The sequence below is a fragment of the Rhyacophila brunnea genome, unplaced genomic scaffold (assembly GCF_057557595.1).
Source record: "Rhyacophila brunnea isolate RB1 unplaced genomic scaffold, BYU_Rbru_1.0 scaffold_12, whole genome shotgun sequence".
Taxonomy (NCBI): Eukaryota; Metazoa; Arthropoda; class Insecta; order Trichoptera; family Rhyacophilidae; genus Rhyacophila; species Rhyacophila brunnea.
Genome location: NW_028232774.1, coordinates 28,823,351 through 28,845,882, shown reverse-complemented (window position 1 = coordinate 28,845,882; position 22,532 = coordinate 28,823,351). Strand labels below are relative to the sequence as shown.

At 30.7% G+C, this 22,532-nt stretch overlaps 1 protein-coding gene across 2 annotated transcripts in view; it reads left to right on the top strand.

Moving 5' to 3' along the window:
• Positions 1–22,532, top strand: part of LOC147078033 (irregular chiasm C-roughest protein-like) — a 622,953-nt gene that overhangs the window by 540,124 nt on the left and 60,297 nt on the right. For both annotated transcript variants that reach the window (XM_085940191.1, XM_085940190.1), the window contains exons 9-10: positions 8,143–8,230; positions 16,990–17,078. In XM_085940191.1, the coding sequence (XP_085796317.1) occupies positions 8,143–8,230; positions 16,990–17,078 (177 nt within the window). The remainder of the gene's footprint in view (positions 1–8,142; positions 8,231–16,989; positions 17,079–22,532) is intronic.

Here is a 22,532-nt window from a genome sequence, read left to right as displayed (position 1 = left end):
GAGAGAAGCAGAGGACCAAAAAGGGTAGAGAGTCTTGATCGTTTATAATCTGACTGAATTTTAGGGTGGTCAAGATTTTAAGCCATGAAGAAATGAACTGAAGAAATAAAAAATAAATGAAGAAATGACCACTAGTAAAATATGTATTATAGCCATTATTACATTCATACGTTATAAATAAAATAAAATATCTCATTTTTTTTGTTTTTAAGCATCGCAACCGCATTCTAAACCGAGGTTCCGATTTTTAATTTGACGGAACCAAACTTCATGTAATTTTTCCACTAGAATCGAACCCGTAACCATCGCACCTTAAACAACCAAAGATTCTAATAGCTCTAATAAAAATCATGCACTCATACATTTTTCAGGACGATCAGTTTTATTTTGAGATAGAAGCCAATAGTTAACTTCAAATAAATAAATACATTGAATATTTCAATAAAGAGCATGAGCTTGTTACACGATTTTAATACTCGTATATTCAAAATTAGAATAAAATAATTATTCATTCACTATAATAATTATTGTTCTCGTCAATATGACTACTACATCTTTACATATTATTATTATAGGATAATAATATGAAACTATTATTATCTTTAATGTAGGAACATGTCACTTTCAAAGGCTTGTTATATGACAATATTATTGTGTGTATCATTTATGACATAAGCACTAAAGCGTTTACATTTAGAAAAAAAAAACTCCAAAGAATAATGTGTTTCAAATTTATTAGTATCATTATTTGAAAATGGCTGCCTCTACGAAGGCAGTATCAATCATCTGTTCGGTTTAAGATGCCTTATCTAAAAAAGCAAACATGGCCTTACCAGAAAAGCAGTTAAGATATATAAAGGGCTCCTTCTAAATCATTTATCTTTCTTTGTATTGAGATGGTATCTCCTTTACGTCCTTGCTATTATTATGTTTAAATAAAAACATGCTCGACTTTTATTTATTACCGAAAATTCTTTCGTAATACTATCATTTTTTTAAAGATACATCTAAACTACTAGAATACTCGATACAAAAAATATTATATCCAGTTACAAGATAGCTACAATAAATTTAATACACCAGATTTTATTTACTATCGAATTAAATATTATTTACTGATTTATTTGTTAGTGATATATTATCATAGATTCATTTTATAAATGATACCATAGAATCTAGAATCAGTGGTTTTCAAACTTTTCCGTCTCGCGGTGTTCTTCGTGTGTAAATATTTTTTTCACTGTGCTGTAAATAAACTAATTAGAAGCATAAAAAAGACCTTGTTCAGATGGTGTGTGTCCCACCGCGCTTTACGCTCTAATACAAATGTGTTGCCTCCATATAACGCGTTTCATTTGGCGGTGAACAAGCTATGTGACGTAATTAAATATTGAATCCGCATAACAAAACAAGGGCGACTGCGAGGAGAAAGGCCAACAATCAATGGTGACACAAGGATTCTTTGAGATTTTATATGTCGCGATAACTGGCAAGACATATTCTTGCCATTGTACAACCTAGTGAGGTAATTTATTTTGAAATTACCATTCAACTGTCGTTTTGAGCTTGAAGGGTGGTACTCGTAATTAATTTTAGAATGGTTATAAAAATGCCGCGTTGTCGAGAGTCCGGCGATCGACTGCATGTGGACTGCACAATGAGGTCACGTGTACCTGGAATGCGCGCGAGTTAAATCGTGCCATCTGGACAAGACCTAAGCCTGCTTTTTTCAATACATAATAATTTCTCAAATTTTGAAATGTAACTAGACACAGCTATCCAGTGACATAACTAAACAAAATGCCGCCCCATATTAATCTACCTACTTACTTTGACAATAGTATTTTGTTGTCATCTACGATACATGGATCTCAGCAAAGCTTATTTTGTGATTGGAAATATTGTCAACTCTATGGAATCTACTGTAAAACCTGTATTACCTATTCGCATTCCTTTATTAATTTATTACCCCTAATCAATACAATATATCCCCTAGTTATAAATACGGGAAGTTACTGTAGCTGCATCAATTTCTCTCAGAGCTTGAATCCACGGTTACTAATTCATTTAATTTTCCTGAAACTATTTTTAATATCAAATGCAATGGATAGATGAATGGTTTTCAAAAATTATTTATATCATAAAGGATTTCAGGTCGTATACTGACACAAAAATGGGATCTCTCATTGTAATTGTGCATTGTGTTAGGATTGTCGGAGATTATTACATTTTCCAAATAGCCTGCAACTGCCTAGGACGCAGCGGCACACAGTTTCAATAGGTACTAATTCTTTAATTAACGGTTGCGATGATTTCTTACAGCTAAGCTTGAAAAATGCAATAGTAGTGATGCTTAAGCATTATTTTTTAGTATAAATAGCTGTATTATTGTATATTTTATATCAGTTAACAATGTCTCATTAAAGAGAACGAACCTGAACCTAAGTATAATTAAAATATTTGTAGTATAAGTATTTTGTACATATTGTGTTTTAATTTCATTCATATATTTTACGTAAAGTGAAGAAAATTAATTATCGTAATCTACTGATTGATCAAACCATGATTGTTGAAATTTTGCATTTATTTAATACTGCCGGCTTAATACTTATTTTAATATTAATTAATGAAAAACTGACCACGTTTTATAAATTTTCGTGGGTGATAAATAAGGTGTAGAAATGTAACTTATATAGGAAGCTAAAGTGTACAATGCCCAAACCTTTTCTTTCGAAAACTGAAACGATGAATGTATGTGACAGATCTACTTTGAAGATAACAATTGATAAATCACACACCCTTAACACTAGTTGTATGCAACCTTTTTATGTATGAGGGAATAGGTACCATTGAAGATACAAAATAATACTTTTCATTTTCCTTAGTGTACCGGTTATAAAGAAGTCTTGGTACATTTTCTTCTATTTTGATCATACCCGGACAATTAGTCGCCGCGAATAGATTCACTTATTTCGATATATTTTGAAGAACGTGATAAGTTGATAATACGGATCAGAAGTAGAAGTACGTACTTCAATAGATACATATTATATTATTTTAGTTGACAAACGTAAAACTACGTTTGTTAAAGAAGTTGAATATGGACGAGATTATTTTTATTGGATGCAATAATGGTTTACAAAATATAAACGACTAACCCGTCATGCAGTTATGAGTATAAAATGGCTGCCGGTACGCAGTTATTGAGGTCTGTTTTCCACTATCCGTTTTGACGTTTTATATAATCCGACTGATTTAAACCTAATATTTACCACCAGGTGACTCTTCCATTATTTCCTTTTTTCTCCATGATTGTTTATTTTTTACTATAAGCGATTATTTTGACTTAATTTTTTTAAGAATTACTGCTTAGCCGTAAACTATCTACCTTGTTGAATTCAAATTGAATTAATAATTCTGTGTGTAGTAGATAAATTCATTAATAAATAGTTTAATTCATAATAATTTGAAGCCAAACGTTAGATTTTAAAGTATCGATGCACTAATGCGACCACAGTTACAGTTATTGCCGCAACTTATTTTGCTCAGAGCTTTGTGATACCTGCTCAGTACGGCTACAAAATTTAAACACAAGACAGTTAACCATTTTTTATACTAAATTAACTAAACATATTGACCAGTAACATTTTATTTCGCATAAAACAAATGTTATTTCAGCAACACGTAATTACTCCCGGTTTTGCCCTATGCACATAAGTCAAACCAATATTTATCGGCTTCACTTCTAACTTCTCTGTCTTTTATCTTGCTCTAACGTATATTGTGGATATTATACGTATGCTGAATGCTTTCTTCTTGCACTTGTGGTTAATTTTTGTTCAGGCCTTTGTTCAAGCCATTTTTATAACGCATTGGACCAAAGGATCGGCGTGGATATAATGTAAGCTTTAATATAATAAATAAATTCAGTCAGCGATTGGCTATAGCTGCATCACGTACGTACTGGCACAAAGGTTGTGCGGATATTTGAAAACGTAATGTTAGTAAGAATATTCAATTACTGGAAAACAAATGAAGCCGATTTGTCATAGACTCTTTCTTCAGTCACGTAAGCGAGCAACTAACAAACTATTGTGTTCGGTTTCAGAAATAATTCAATTTTGCTACGTTTTACTAGTCTAGAATTTGTACCTTTTGCATTATTCATTTTATTCTTTGATAATTCGACTGAATCATATTTAAATTTCAGTGTGAATGGATTTAACTTTGAGACATTTTAATTTAGTTTCATTTCTAACATAAAATTACTTAATTTTCTCACACTGTGTTGTACTGCCGTAGACATTTACGGTGTACCAGCAATTATTACAATTATTGGAATTATTCATCAGTATTTTATGAGAATTGGCATTAAACGTTTTGTGAATTCACAATGATCCCAAATAAATATTAGATAGATAGTTATTTGAGTAATGAAAAAAATAATTCGATAATACGTACGAACGTCTTTTATCTCACAAAGCTAACATTTTTTAATGACACAATTATTCTATAAGAAAATGTATATTCATTTTGCATTTATACCACTACAACTTTTGGTAGATCTTGGCCTCATTCAAAAACTTCCTTCATTCTGGACGATCCAGCCCGACACTCTCCAGTTGCTTTGACTAAGCATTCTTAAATTTCCTGTAGCACAGTTTCGGTCGTCTAGATGTTTTCTTATCCTCAGGGGTTACGTAGATAGCCTGCCTTGCTGGTATAATATCCTCCGGCATTATACGTACGTAGCCGATCCAGTGCAGTCTCTGTATTTTGATATGCAGCGAGGTCTTTTCATCCCAATAAAGTATGCACAGCTCCTCATTATACCGTAATCTCCAAATTTCATTTTCTTGAGCAGCCCCAAAGATTATTTTTAAAGATATTCATATTATCCCATCCCGTTTAATGAGTGCCCAAAATTCTGATCCATACATTAATACTGGGCTGAGGAGAGTTTTATATAAGGTTGTTTTGGTTTTCTTTGAGAGTGTTTTGTTCTTCAAAAGCCTTAAGGCTATACTTCAGTTGAGGCATGGTCTAAAAAGGTCGTGATTAGGTGATGCGCGGATTGTGTAAATGACGCGAGCCGAACGAAATATAATTTGTCATAAAAATTCAACACGCATCCATTTAATGTTATGTTATTGTTATATTAGTAATAATAATAGTATATTCATTGACATGTTTTCTTTTTCAAGTAAATGGGTAACGTTTTTTAGTCATCTTTACACGATTTAAGAATATATTCCTCTGACGCCATCACAAAACAAATTGACGTGCTTAGACCTCGACTGTCTGTCTCCGATTGGCGACGAGTGGTAAAAATTTCGTCCCACCTACTGTTGAAAATTATTTGCCGTTTCACTTATGTATGCTCTTTATAATATCTGTTGGCGAGGTTAATCCGGCGATCTATTTCGTCGCTTATGTTATTAGTGTGTGTCATAAAGGAATCTTGTTGAATAAATGAATCCACAGTTTCTAAAGCATCGTCGCCGATGATAAGGCTGTTACCCATTCACTGCGTCCACCTCAACTGGTGCGTTGCCCATCAAGTGTCCATTAGATATAATTAGCATGTTATTTAAATGTGATAATTAAATATTAAGAGCGTACATAAATGAAACGGCAAATAATTTTCAACACACGAGAGGGATAGTCGACCTGTTCGCACGTCAATTTCTTTTGTGATGGAGTCTGATGAATATATTCTTAAATCGTGTAAAGATGACTTAAAAACGTTCCGCATTTACTTGGAAAAGAAAACATGTTAATTAATATACTATTATTTTATTGCGAATATAATAATAAACATAACATAAAAAGACGCATGTTGAATTTTAATGACAAATTATATTTCGTTCGGTTTGCGTCATTTGCACCCGCGACCCGCAATCCGCGCATCGCCTGGTCACGATCTTCTTAGACCATGCCTCAGTTGAGGTATAGCCTTAATTAAAAGGTCTGCAGCGAATGGGTTAATATCGTGTGCTGTACTATGGAGAACTGGCATGTATTTTATATACGCTGAAAACAATGACATTAATATGGACGAAGCATCTAGAAAATAAAATGACACTCACTTTGTGTCGGGTCTGCCGGATGGCGAAATACATATTTTAATATCGGTATCCTACGCTCAAATGAACATTCTGCTTGCAAGCGATCTGGCGACACCGCTGGGTCTGCCCATACAAAATTTCTGACTGTCAGGTTTTGACTCCACCGTTATTATTGTGTTACAAAATGCCAATGTGCCTAGTTAAAAATTGTAAAAAAATCTACCAAACACTCCAAGAAAGATGGGATATCACTTTTCATGTGTTAGTATTATTTATTATTTATAAAATGCCATTTTAAGATATTGATGAATGATTATTCAATGCAATTGAATGACAGGAACCATTGGACAGTCAGTCGCCTGTGATTCGCTGGGCTCACTTGCGTCTAATCTCCGAGAAGTCGTAAGTTACCGAGAATCTGTTTCTAACGCAATGAGTCATGACACTAATACGCCATTACAATAAAGGTTATATTACTATAAATTCTCGAAGCTTGTATCGCATAATGGAAACGGATACGGATACGTCATATGGTCACGTGACATCTACCTATACATCTGTGAATGACTTTCATGCACAATGTCTCGTGCGCGCCGGGTATGAAGTGAGTTGTCCATTTAATATGTCATTGGCTGAAAACAAAGCTTTTCAATAATCTATTTACTTTTTTAAATAGAATTCCTTTCAATTTTTCATTAATTTCAATAATACAGCCCGTATGTGTAGTATTTCGTAGAGTGCATGTTTCTGATGCCGTGTTTCTAGCAAAAATGAGACGTTATATTTTGCAGTAAGTATTTGATTCAAATCAAATCAATCCAATAGCTTGGACCAATTATTGTTAATGACCTATTCTCCGATAAATTCAGTTTTCTAACCTCAAATTTTATCCCCTTATGATGAAGTGTAGACTATAACCGTATCGTAAATTTCCCAAATCCGGGATTCGAACGCACGGTTTCAAAAGCGAAAATTATGCCACTAGCCACCGTGGACTTATACATAATTTATTTTATATCATTGTCTATGAGCAGTAAGTTGTATGAATGATAAATAGTGTAACATGTTTTCTGTGACATAAAAGAAATTAATAATGCCACGTCAAAAATGAAGACGCCATTAATAAGCAATTGGATGTAATGTCTTTTTTTTGTTTCTCGGGAATTAATGGTAATAATAATGTGAAACGGTAACTTTTTTTTTTACTTTACGGAGAATTTTCATATTATTAGATAATAATTACGCCATTATTATAATAACGTCGCATGTTTCACTAATTACTTATTTATTTATATCACAATTAAAGTTACCTAGTGAAAAAGTTTATGATAAGGCTGTAATAATACCCGTTTTGAGGTCTTTGCAAGAGAGCAATTTGAAATAAGAATTTTATTAGTTACTTCATGATAATATTATAATTGATATTTATTTAAAAAATGACAAATAAAGGCGTCCCTATAAAAACGGTATATATGCAAAAGCAAAAATTTTCAGGAGATATGAAAAACACTTTCTTAGATTCCTAAACATAAATGCACACGTTTATTAATATAAAACATTTAATCTTTATAAAGGGTAATATATTTTCTTTCAAGCATTAGTAATTAATGATTATAATACTAAAATATACCCACTTATAATAAAATTAGAGTGTAATTCTACTTATAAATTACTGAATCACTATTGATTAAACTTTCATAGTTTACAGATGACATTTTTGGTACGAATTTAGTTCTTTACAAATGAAAGCGTCTCTATAGACACGGTTTATATAAAAAAAACAAAACTTTTCGGTAGAGATGAAATGAAAGAAATGAAGGGAAATAATTGCAACAATTTCAATGTTCTTTAGGTATATTTTGAAAGATAAGCATTTTTTCTTATCTTAAAAATAATATTTTATGTAAGCCAATATAATCACTTTTGACACCAATGTATTATATAGATCTTTTTTATAGGGACGCATTCAAATCAATAATTAGACTCATAATTCAAATTCCATCATGTACATCCGGTATATAGTATTATTTTTTTAAAATATAATTATTTATGTATTATTCTTTTATACTTCTAGGTTCGACATGCACCTGTGGTTTCCTTGAGAGTTCCCTTGGATATCAAGACTGGGGGACGAGTTCGAGAAGGAATCCATTTAGAACTAGGTAAGTCATACTTTTTAACACATTCTAAATGTATGCTTTTTATAAGTATCCTAAAAGCTCTACAAATTAAGCTTTATTCTTAAAATATATATCGCACCCGCGGAATAATAGTGGCACAACTCGACAATCCTTTTTTTGCAGGACAGCAGTTTGAATATTTTATTTTGATGTGTTGTTTTTTTTAATTTACTTTATAATAGCGTGAAGTTGGTACACTTGAATCATCTCATTTTAAATGTTTTCCGCAATAACAATGGCACAATGATCATTGTGCTACCATTTCTGCTTGAATTCAAGTAAAATGTTATAATATGATAATGAAAAAAATGCTTTTAAGGCCACCATTAAATTTTTAAGAATTATGCCGCTATTTGTGCGGATATAAATGATATCGTGGAACATCTCTGCATACTTTACTAAAAAATGACATATTTGGACTTATGTCACTATTATTCCGCGAGTGCGATATTTACTCCGTTAAATAAATAAATGTAGTGTTAGTTTGTTAAATAGTTTCCCAAGGACTTTCAGTAAAACACTTATTCCGTAATGACTTGCATATTGTACAGTGGTGAAGGGTGGATGTAGGCTATGAAAATTTGACATAAATAGTGCACACTAAACTTTGTCAGTCATACTTATGTGTTTTTTATTAAATTAAGAATACAATTGCAGATGGTTTTTAAAATTTGAATAAGCTAATTAAGATTATTTCAATAATTTGATTTTCCTAAACCAAACCATAAAAGATAAAAAATACTCTTCCATCTATAAAATATAAAAATCATCTGCAATTTGTATTCTGTTCAATGAAAATAAATAAGTATTACTTGTAATATTTATGTCAAATTTCCATAGGCTATCACTCTACTATTCACCACTGTAGAAGTTAGTTCAAATAGATGCCTTATCTGAAAAAAAAACTATCGTTTCTGGGATGTTTTACATAAAATTTCAGTTAATAATAATATAACCACAGTAAAAGTCTTGGTACTTATGTAAAATGTGTAGGTATACACATTGAGATGGTGTATCAAAAATAGATAGCCGTCCAGTATTGAGATACAATTAATGTATAAATAAATCACTTACAAAATACTTAATAAAACTCACCAGAATACAAGAGAAAGACAGAAAAAAATAAGTAGATAAGTAAATTAGAAATATAATCATATTGTATAATATATTAAATAAAATTCTGGTAAAATTACAACGTTATTATCAAATATTTGATATCAATCATTATCAAATTAATGTTTTTATAAGAATCTTAACATTGGAACATTATATTATAACTATCTGCAATGTCGTATGAACAATGCTTTATTTGTTTTATCTTAACTCACGGTGAACTGTTCTATGGTGAAATACTGAAATATAATACGTACAATTTACAGCGAATGCGCTCATAACAAGAAGAAAACTGATACAAAAATAAAATGTTTTTTTTAAATATGGTAAATTTCGTATTTGGCTACACCTCTGCCAATATAGGCCAGTACAATAATAAAAATAAAATATGTGTACATGATAAAAACAGTTTTGTATCGATCCCCACTCAAGCTGGCTAGTCGCCTGTCATTTTTCGGCCCAGCCATAAAATATAAAGTGTATTAGGGGATCGCCACCATATTCCAATATTTTAAGGCTTTCGACCCATGGCGCGATGGAGGCTTTCCCGGAATATTGAAGCCGTATTGCGGAAGGGGATTGTTATTTTTCTATTATTATAAATTATTCCGGAAAAATCTATGCGCCGTGGGAAAAAATACATTTATAGTAAAATTAAATGTTGCTTTTATTTATAAAAGTATAGCAAGCGTACGTTTATCGTAATAAAATGGTAATACAGTTTCCTACCATATCGATAACAATGATAATTCAAAATATACTAATAAAACTACGTTATTGTCACTAATTGAACTATTATACTGGAATATTCAAGCTTTCTGGTTACGTTTTTTCATAAGCAAAATCATTTGTTATTTCGAGTAAACAGTACTGTCCTTATTTCATTGATATTTCTTTGATGGTTTATCATTTATTATCGCTGAGAAAGTAGTTTTCGACGATAAGTTTTTTGCTTACTAGGTTTATAGAAATATGGATCAATCTTGTATATATTTTATTAAAACTAGGCAATCTTAGTGTTTTTTAATTCAATCAAAAAATGTACACTCGTAATTTAAGTAATAAAGCAGCTCACAAATAGTTAATGAAAATATTGAAAGTAGGTAGGTATCTATATAGTATGTTAAATCAATTAATTATTAGTTTTGTTTATACCTTTATATCGTATTTTCTGCCGGTGAACTTGCGAGTATTAATAATTAATACCTTATATAGTTTTGATTCATGAGAGAAAATGTATTAAACTGTATAATAGAAAGCGATACAGAGGAACGATCACCTCTAATGTTCTCGCCTCGTCTGCCGCATAGCTATAAATCAAACCTTCTAGGAACGTCGATCCGATATTGCATATGAATATCGCGCACATAGGCACCTAGCAACAGTCGCGCGGAACCTCTCGAAACGTGATGCCGGTGTATGAACGACCAATTCGTAGATGCGCGTATGCATTTTGACAGCTTCGACTCGCAGCCCGAGATGCATGCAACTTGTCGATTGCAACAGTAGATGCTTTTTTCAAACTAAAAAAATCGCATTCAACCAATATGCGGAGCTCCATTTGGGAAGTGTGTGTTTGTGACACGTTAAAGATGAGATGAGTTTTGATGTAGGGCTTAAACATGATTTACGTGAAAACATAAATTCTAAATTTTAAAAATTATAGATAGGTACTGTTTTAATCGGGTCGTGAAAGAAAACAAACGATACTCTCACAATATCTAGTAGTCAAGTGAAGAGATTTGAACATAGGGATAGGCTGCTGTTACCTACTGTAACTTTAAGTAAAATACACATTCAATCAAACAATATAAACATTATGTATGAGGAAGAACCATCAACTAAGTATCGCTTGACAAATGAACGATTTCAACGAGAGTGTGTTCGGCAAAGTCAGGGGACTCTAGAAAGACTTCATCAGACTAATGCATCATCATATTGACATAGAATTGAGCCTGAAGTATTATAACAACGATATGAAGACAAAACATACACTTGAACGTAATAGAGATAGGGGAAGATAGAATTATATAGATGTAGTATATTCTGAGTTTTGTATTATTCTTTTTTAAAATATCTATGAAGCATTTAGCTTCTTTTATTGTCTTATCATTTACTCTAGCTGAAATATTCTTTTTACCTCCATGTATTTCAAAACTGTAATAAAAACCTCACTAAAACTTACTTTACTTGACCGGGCACTTTGAAAAAAATCGCTATGGACAGAATATGTTAAAATACCGACCTGTTACCTTCCAAACGCCTGAAGATCCCCTTATCTGCACGAAAACACCCTCACACGTGACCCTATATCGCCCCCGTGTTCCACCGAAGCCTCCTCTTGTAAATACAGCTTTCAGCTTTCAACCCCAAGGTACTGCCTACATTTCCAAGGTACATTTTCATACCGAGCCAATCGGAAAGTGGGCATAAATCATTGTAACACATTATAAATGTATACGGGGAGACAGTATTGATTTTATATGTCTTTGTTTCATAGGAACGATTGTATTTCACATTTATCATCATCAGTAAAATTCAAACGTATTCGTGATGAAGGCCTCCTGAGGCCTAATATTTTTCTTGTGTAGAAAATCTTGCAAAAAGTTTTCTTATTCTTTTACAACGATCAGTCTTACTTGGTGGAAATACATTATATTTTATAAGATTTTACATTGTGAAAACATATATTTTCATAAATTATACCTATAATAAAGAAATACTTAAAGTTTTATTTTTAATGACTTGTCAGAAATGGAAACTGCCATTTTTTGTTTGTAAACCTCTCAATTATAATATATTTATTATGATTAAGTCTATCCTATTACTCATTTAATCAATTAAATTATATTTATAGGAAGACACGTTAATTCATTCAGGTGTAAGCTTGTCATTAACCCTTAATGCATGAAAATGTACATATTACTTTTCTTATCGATAACGTTTAATGTCTAATATTATTATAAATTAACAGTGGCACATGTAAATAAAAATTATGTCAGAACACTTTGTCCACTGCATAGAACTGCAAGTTTTTAAATAAAATTTCATTCCCACGAAAAATATTAATAATAATACAGTTTGTTTTTGAAAGGCAATATCATGCAATTTCATAAGGCCATTATTGAAATAAATTATGTGTCATTGAAATATGGTTTGAATGAATAATATAACTGAAAAGTGATTGTTTCTATATAAATTAGCTAACTTCAAACTAAAGATGGTCGAGGTTTGGATCTACTATTATTACAATCAATATTTTTTTGGGACTGGCATGATAGATATTATTGAATATAATATGACCAGTAGAAAGTTGAAACGTATAAATATATATTATATACTGCTTTCTATATGAATTTACTATTGAATAATAATTTATCATCATTACTCTGAAATAAAAGACGAAAAAGATATTATTGAGATATCATTTTGTCGGTTGATTGATATAAATATCCAACAGCAGACAAAAGAACGCGATCTTCGATGTTGCCGAAGCCTCTATTTTTAGAATATTGAAGTACAAAATTCTTTTTCGTATTATTAAATAAGACTTAGCAAAGTTTTAATAAAAACGACTTATATACGAATTCAAACCTTTACCCATTGCAACTCGGATTAGTGGTCAGATAACATTTATTATAAAATCTATCTACATGACAGCAACTGTCAATGTTTTTGACATTTTGATGATATTTTTCTTATTTTTGTATAATATTATAGGTATCCTAAATATGTTTAAGATACTCAAAATAAAATGTTATTCAAATCAAAGTAAATAATTATTCTGTATGCCATTAATATGTTTAATTTTAAAAGGTTTCCATATAAATTATAACATTAAAGCTCTTAGTAATTCACTTTATATTATTAAATTCATGTACTATTTGTATATTAGTAAATAATTAATATTTATGACAATTTTCTTTAGAATTTATTATAATCCCATGTTTTTATAATCATTTGAAAATATCTACATCGACTCTTGTAAGCAAAGAATCAACAAATAATAAACCATTAAAAATCTATATTTACTTAGTAAAATTACACAGTATTTTTAATTTATTATTTATTCCTTGGAAGGCATGTCCTCAGGCTTTGCCTCCTACTAAATTTTATAGCATGAATTCTGTCAAAGAATATTATAAACCTATTCTAATATTACATAATATTGTATTTTACAGAATACGATATTGTGTTTGAAATAATTACTATAGTAAATAAGGAATAAAATTTTGTCTCTCTGTGAAGAATAACAACTAAATAATAATAAATTGAGGTAAAGATAGCCCCTTTTTCACATCGCTTTGATAACGATTTTACAACTAAAATAACTATTAAAAATAAAGCGAGTGTAATTTATTAATTGAGTTAGCATTTACTTGGTAGAATTCCATTTTAAAAGAAATGAAAATATAATTAATATTAAATTCTACAGGTTTTTTTAAATTTACAGGAATTAATCGCGAATTATCCAAAAGTAATCACATAATTAATGAAACTTTGGTAATGCATTCGTCGTCACTATTAAATATAATTTATGCACATGATTAACACAATTATACTAATATTATTTTAATTAATTAATAATGTCAAGAAATTAATAACCAAAGCGCTCGAACATTGTACTTTCGATAAATTTTGATATCCATTAAAAACTCACTTAGGGTTTCAAAGTATTGATGTTACACAGTCATAAAAATGTTGGAACGAATAAGAAAATGTATTTTGTCTCTATCTATACATATAGTATTTAAGCAAAGGCAAACGGACTATCTGAGTAGTCTTGATATTAAGTTACAACTGAAATAGCTATCGACAAAACCTTTTAAAAACCTGTAGAATTTAATATTTATTACATTTTCATTTCTTGCGAGTGTAATTTATTATTATTTATAAGACACTATCCTAAGTTCGTAGAGGATATGTGGAGGTAGGTGAATTTTTAAATATTAACAAAAAGTGTAACATAAATTCTTTTTATATTTTTCTCTGAGAAAAATCTATAGAAGTAAAATCGTTTGATATTATTGTAATGTTTTATTTGAATATTGCTTTTCTTTTTATACGAACAGTCCTAACCTGGATTCTAGACAAAAAAAAATGAATCCATTTTCCGCCGATGTTTCCTAAAAAACAAAGAAAAGCGAGCCGCACTGTTCTATTTATTGATATGGGCTGTGTAAAGAAATAATACATAAGCTTTCGTATAAATATTATACTTACGAAATATTATTTGAGCAAGGATAAGGGAGAAGTCAGACTTTTGAGGAAATACAGTATTATTGTTTGAAGGGTTCAGTTGTGCTTTTTTAACGCTATAAAGCTCCCGTATAATCTACGAGTATATCTGGTAAATTCACCGCTATATGCGACAGTTGCAAATCTTTCCATTTTATATTTTTATATTAGTTTTTACACGCTTGAAAAGGGTGTATTTCAAAAATATTTGCAGGCTTTTGAAATATCTTAATTCTACTATCTAGGATATAGTATATTTTTATTGTTATATTGTCACCATTTACGGTTTTAAGTTATCCCATCATCACCTGTCATGTATATTATGCAGTTACGATTTATATAAGGCCGTTAACCATGATGCAATATATGTGTCTGTCGAGATCGATCAACTAGTAGGTGAAGGCATTCCCATGTATTTATCATGGACGGTATTTTCACGTAGCATACGAAACTCCCATGCGGCTTTGTCCAAAGATCTTTCATTTGGGGCACCAGAGCTTTGCATATCTATCAGATACACGTAGACTGTACTATCCTGAACAACGTATCTACCGCCTGCTCTACATTAATCAGGACCATCACTCGAAAGCTATATATAGTATCTATCTGTTATACTGTAGTATTATAGTTATATTTTGTATAAGTATACGTAATAGAATTTGTATGTCATATTGACTGCGTTGTCAATATATACTATGGCATAAGATTAATAATATTTCCAATACATAAACTAAAACTTCCAATTTAGAGCAAAAAATACACTAGTTTAATATTTCGTGTTATTCCAGTATTAAAGATTAATAATTAAATGTATTTAAAAATATATTAATATTTATTATAATACAATGTCAAAATCATCATCATAAGCCGGGGTCGATCCACTGCTGGCTGAAGGTTTCCCCTAGTTTTTTGCCGCCACATACATCCACCGAACTTTATGAGTTCGTCTATCCAACGAGTTTTGGGATGTCCATGTGGGCGTTAAGTTCCCATTTGGGTACCACTGTATGGCGTCATTTGTCCAGCCCATTGTCAATTCATCTGCTTAGCGATCTCAATCAGATCCCGTACTCTGCTTCCTTATCCAATGGTTTATTTCGCGATCTTTACGCGTTATGCCTTTAATAGTATGTTGTACTTACTTATAAATTCTAGATATTTTAATAATCATTAACTGACTTCATGATGATCTCTCATTGAAGCAGGCAAAACCGGTAATGATTATTATTAAAATATGTGAAATAAATACTACGTTGTGTTTTTTTTTATTTTAACTACATTATATGTTAATTGTGACCAACTACCGACACAGTTATATAAAACTAAAAATTACGTAGTACGTATCAGGCAACCACAAATATTCGTTTATATTAATAACAGGTGATTTTTTTTTTCACTTTTTATACTGTTCATGGAACTAATTTACAAAAATAACTATGAGAAAATGTTAATGATCATCATACTTTTAGAGTAATTATTGATGACAACACTAGGGGTTGCAAACCCAATTTTTCAAAACGGATGAAACCGGTCTCATCATTATTAACTCATTCGCTGCTGAGTAGATAATATTTTTTTAATTAGCACCTTTAAAATGCACGTTAATTACATCGATCGGCCGCCTGGTCATTACGCGCCGGGTGCGTCTTCCGCGTCCAAAGTATTAAATTATCTAAATTAAATTGTATATAATTTAGTTAAAGTTATACTGTCACTTAGTTATGGAGAATGTATAGAAAAATACGAGCATTTTTATGTCTAAGACTTTAATACTTTCTCTCTCTTAATCACTCAATTTAGAGTTTAGGTTATTTTTTAAGAAGACAGTATCAAGGCCAAATATATATACAGGCCGTGGCACTGAATTACTAATTACGATGGTAGTACTGGTTATCGATTATATTCGAATGCAATATGGTAACATATTCGTAATAAATGGAAGACCTAGTCATATTTAGTCAAAATCATTACCATTTATTCAGCGTTCGAAATGGAAAAGTGTACGAACCGGAGCGCTCGACAGTTTTCTGACGATATTTAGTTAGTGACAAATTTTATGTGTATTTCATAAAAATAAGTGTGTTAAATTTTCTATTATAAGGCCTATCTAGCTCAGATGGTCAAATTATTTTTTCCACGAGAAGGAGCGATAATTTTACAGATTTCACGAACAGGAACGGCGCTCCGGTGCTCTCCAGTCCATTTCGAGCCTTGCATTTATTTCAATCATCATATTCTGTAAATACTGTACCATATTGCATTCTAAGTATGAGCAATAATTACTTAGCACTACGATTGAAAATTGTTATACAGCTTGAATATAATGGGCCTTATAATATGTTAATATTGTATGCAAAATATTATAATCTGTGTATTTCTTTAATTTTCAGAATGTAAGGTCGAAGCGAACCCGAGCGAGGTGTCCTATAAGTGGTTTCTAAACGACGAAGCCATCCCTGGAAACCACTCTACTAAATTGGTGAGTAAAAGATGTTTGGGAATAATAATTTATTATATTATGGGCATACCCGCCAGAGGGTTTAGTCACCTAGAGGTCACCATTATTGAAATAGAGCCCCAACAGTCAGCACTTTTTAGTTGGAATTAGGATATCATAATGTGTATACCGGGTATACATACTAAATTGTTTTGTCGTGTTGGCTACGTTATTGGCATTAGAGAATATTTTAACAAATAATTTAGAGGAATGTTTTGAATTTTGAATATTGTATTGAAAAAAAATACACAGTAATTTCTGTGAAGTTCTTTTTCTTCCACACCTGCGTTATCTTTCTCTATTTTCTTTGGATTATTCGTTTTAGAAGCCTTTAAACATACTTGAAGTATTCAAATTCAATTGGTTAATAAGGTTTGTTTTTAAATAAATTAACCTTGGAACGTTTGAATGGGTTATCATAAAATTGTAATTGATAACGTTTGCGTTTTATTAGTTTAATCCTATGCTATAATACTATAACTACTTCAAAGAAAAACGTTTTTCTATTAAGAGCGAGCTAAATATTGAAACTAAGTTACGATTCCTAATAATAAGAATAAATAATATGTATTTCAAGTTGCTTCACATTTGTGATTTGCGATTTATTTACCAGGCGAATTCATCATTCTTTAGATTACAAATGATCATCTTAAAATCGTAAATAATATTTAAATAGTATTTAGGTACCAGTGACAAAGGATGGAGGTAAACTTTTAAGATCCGACGAAATCAATTAAACCTTGTCTAAACCAAACCATAATAGTTTAGGTATGCTATGGTCGATCCGATAAAAAAAGTGCACACTTTTTCAGTCATACTTATTTGTGTCCGTTGAATTAAAAATACAAATTATAGATAAACAATATTCTTATATCTATAAGATATCTAAAACTACGTATGATTTAATGGCATAATTATAGATATTTTATAGATAGACGAATATCTTTTGACTATTATCTATTATCGCTTGGTTTTCGTTGGCTTTAAATTGAATTTTAAAAACTAACCAACATGATCTGCCAGTTGTAGTCTTAGTTCAATGAAAAACAAATACGCATGACTGACAAAGTTTATTGTGAGCTATTTACACTCACGGGGGCCGCGCGGCTTAAGCGTTTGACTATAACGCCGTGGGTCCCAGGTTCGAATCCTAGGTCTGGCAAGTACACATATTGTTTTTCAATTTGTGTGTGTCAGGGTATGGACCTAATAGGTTCAGCAAGTGGCTGACATCCATTTCTCGTAAAAAACAAAATCTATCAATACAAACATCTACTCTGTGGAGGCCCATATGATCCTATTAGGATCGGACATGGTCGAAAGAAGAAAATTTATATCGAATCTTCACAGCCTACCTCCACTCTTCGCCACTGAATAATAGTAATACATTATTAGGAAAATTTTCAGCTAGCTATGCATCTTATTATGTCATGTAAACAGACAATAGTATAGTAGATAAGCATACCGAGCAATCAATACTTAAGCTATTTATTTTACTCAAGTGTAGTACCTAGATACTTACCGAATTTCAAACTAAATAAACTTAACAGGTACTCACCGCTAACCATTAGCGAAATATACTACAGTCAACAATGACCACTGATAACATGCTCATTGAAGTTTCAAAGTTTGCTTAGTTCGTACTTACTTTGTCTATGGACTGGCCAATGATCCTTGCGATTTTAGGTAAAGTTTTTGGTTTAGTCGATTCGATTTGAATAACTTTGTGCTCGGAATCGTTGTACTAGTAACTAACTACCTGATATTAAACTGTTTCAACTTCCAAATCTGGAGGTTCATAATATTCTAATAACATCGAGATTTTGACTTTCCTTACTATAATCGACGTCGCTAATGTCCATGTTTTTGATTTTTAAAAAATCGACTTAATTGCTCTTATATAATTATTGAATAAATATTTTACAGGGGAATAGAAAATTAATGGGAAATACGTTACTTTCTGAGTATGGAAAAATATGAGATATACTTAAAAGCGAGTTAATGATTACGGTATCACCACGTTTTTATTAGCTCGTATTCTTGTTTGTCCGGTGGTTGTTTATCCAGTACAAATCTTGCAATCAATTTTTAATTAACTTCCCGACTAGCTATACATTTGAAACTTTTATAATATATCAGAACACGATGCCAATGCATTCTTTTAATACTTTTAGCCATCTTTAAGTAGAATTGAATTAATTTTCACTTAATTCTGTTTTGTGTGAAAAGTTATTTCGGAAGAAATCCGTAAAAAGTTAAATACTATTATTGGTTGCTAAGGGGATGGTCCTAGCAACTCAATTATTAATATATATGTGCGTTAATGTGGAATTGAATATGAAATGTCAAAATGACATTTCAGTATTCTATATTTATTCAGTATTTCTATTAAGTACAAAAAAAGTATTTAAGTTTATATGATTCAACAGAAAATTAAAAAACGTGGTATATAAAAAGTTTTTTTTATCTTGTAATTATTTAATATTTACGTCTGTATTTATTATCATCATTTATGTTGCATTAAAGTTTGTCATTTCAATCCAATGCTAATGCAATATTGGTTAGTTTTGAAGAAATTCATGGGCTGTTCTATTTCCTGCATTTAATAACTTGATAATGACGTAAACTGCTGTAAATGTTTTTGTCTATAGCGATTGTTTTTTTTTGCAATTTTATTTATTTATTCCGTGTATCATCTTTGCTAGTAAAACTGGTAAATTAAATATTTTTCAATAGTGAGTCTGTAAGGAATGGACGCTATAAAAAAACTTTGTTAAAAAGTTGTGAAATTAACCGATCCTCTAATTCTATATGGAAACAACCCATTTTAACGTTTCAAGTTGTAGAAAGATATTTTCTTAATAATTCCAAAATACTTGAAAATCAAATATTCTTTTTAGGATTAATCATAAATTCAATTATGTACGGGAATGGCTGAGATGATTTTAAATTGATAGATCTTAGAACTAGATTAGGGTATTGAAATGGTTTTGTGTTTACCGTTTTATTAATCAAATGTAATAATATAAAATAAGCATTATACAATAATGATAAAAGTCAGTGATCATTACAGTGTGGCTTTGATATGAGAATTTTCATCACTATCATTTTTGTCCTTGCATGATAACAGTTGTATGCATATTATTATTTTGGATTTACATTCGCAAACTATATTTTGCTTATATTATATTGGGAGAACTAGTATTTATACCAGTATTCATTTAACCGGTACCTATTAATTTACTTATGATTTGAACTAAAATATACCCCCAAAAAGGTTAGTAGTTCATCAATAATTAGTGGTCTTGATCTTATCTTCGTACACGATATGTCCGACTGCAGACATTTTACACTTGATAATTTATCTTGAAATAGGTAGTCACTATGAATGGGGATGACCACTCACTTTGTTTTTAAATGTCATGTTGTGAACGTCTTTAATTTATAATTTGTAATGTTTACCGTATGTCAAAATAAATTTGAATTTGAATAATAAAAAATCGTATAAGTATTTAACCGCGATTTAAGACAAATCTAAAATTATGCTCGATAACTTCTAAAATACACGACTGACTGATGAAAACCATGTAAGTGAATTAATTATCTACAATCAATTTGAATCTAAAAAATGAACACGTATTTCTTTCTAGTCACTAAGGATGACGAAATCAAACCATAAATAGTATATTCCGTCAATAATTCTTCAGTTAGTGTTATCTTTTTTTTGTTAATTCAAATACCTACCTACATACATTTGGTTTCTGTTTTTTTTTTTAAATATTGAATTTGTATTTTTAAAACCGGTATTTTGGTATAGATAAATAAATACTGGGATCCCGGTTTTTGAATACCGGTATTGCAATCGCAAACTATAACCATTACCGCGTGATTAATTTATCATAAGCCCTATTCGTCATCAAATTCTAATGTCGAATTTATAAATTATTGACGTTTAATTTTTAAATCTTCTCTCTCGCCGCAAATTTACAAAATTCTAAATATAGTACATAGTGTAGTTTCCTTTTTTAAAAATTCATGCATACTCGATAGTAATCCTTATCAAATATTCTCAATACAAAAGTTAACCCCTTGCCCGAGGCACGCACATTATACCTGCGTTAAACTGAGCGACCCCAAAACGGCTCCCGATCGATGAAGTCTGATTAAAAATTCACCGCTAGAAACTCTCTTCGGTGATTAAAGCCTCGTTCGATAGAATAATGGCTGCAAACTTGATCGTCGACTCCTTGGCAAGTACTGAAATATATTAATTTATCGGCGAGGGGCGCTTTTGTTCGAATCAAATGGATATATATGTATTATTACGCCGCGTGAATGCAGTTGGAATAGCTGTATTGAATTGAATTGACAGAGAGGCAGATTTATTAATTAAACTATTGAAAACTAAGTAAATAGTTTCATGTTATATATATCATTCTGTTAAATGTATGTTTATATTCAATAGTATATCGAAAAAAATATTTGAGGTGTTAAGAATTAAATGTCGTTAAATGAATAAAAACTATTTGTTATATAAAGTAGATATATATACCGTTATGTATGATATATAGGTATATATGGTATATAGGATGATATATACATCAGGTACCCTCAACTTTGAACGTTTAACTTTTACGTGCTCCTGTTTCCACGCTATTTGCTAGGAGTTTCTGCAGTATTGTAGTACATTAATTAATTCCTTGTTTTACATTTATATTTCCTTTATTTTACGTACATATTGAAAATTATAATTCAATTTATTTTAACACATTAAATTGCATACTATGTATGTAAATAAATGCATGACTATCAGTGAATTTTCAAGTTGCTGACGCATAATGCGCATTCCTTTTTTAAAGATACGGCTGCTGCGTGGGCACGCATTATTTTTTTCATTCTTCGGTTATATTCAAATATTATGTTATTATAACGTATTATTTCAACGTGTTGTTTGAATTAAGTTAAGATGGTTTGTGTTGTTGTTTTTTTTTTTTAGTTTACACCCATAAAGTAAAAAAAAAAAATACAAACCTTCAAATCAACTTACATACTGTACGAAAACATTTTCTTGGCTACGCTTCCAGGCGCTGTTGCTTACTAAATGGGATGAGCTTATAATGAAATTGCGGTTAAAAATGGGCGCAGCATGTTAGTTCACAGTTTTAACATGTAGCCAAGAAAATTTTTTCGTACAGTAGTAGTTGGTGAATTGAAAGAATTTTGAATTTGAATGATTTTTTTAATATTTTTATATTAAAAAAATCATTCAAATCAAAATCATTTTTATAACTTATTTATTTTCAGTATTTTTTTACATTTCCTGTGTATTTACGTAGTTTTTTGTCAGTCCCTTTAAAAACGTAAAATCGAGGTTTCACTGTAACTTCAATATTAATTTGTCTATTAATACATATTTCAGGTTCTTGAAATAGTACC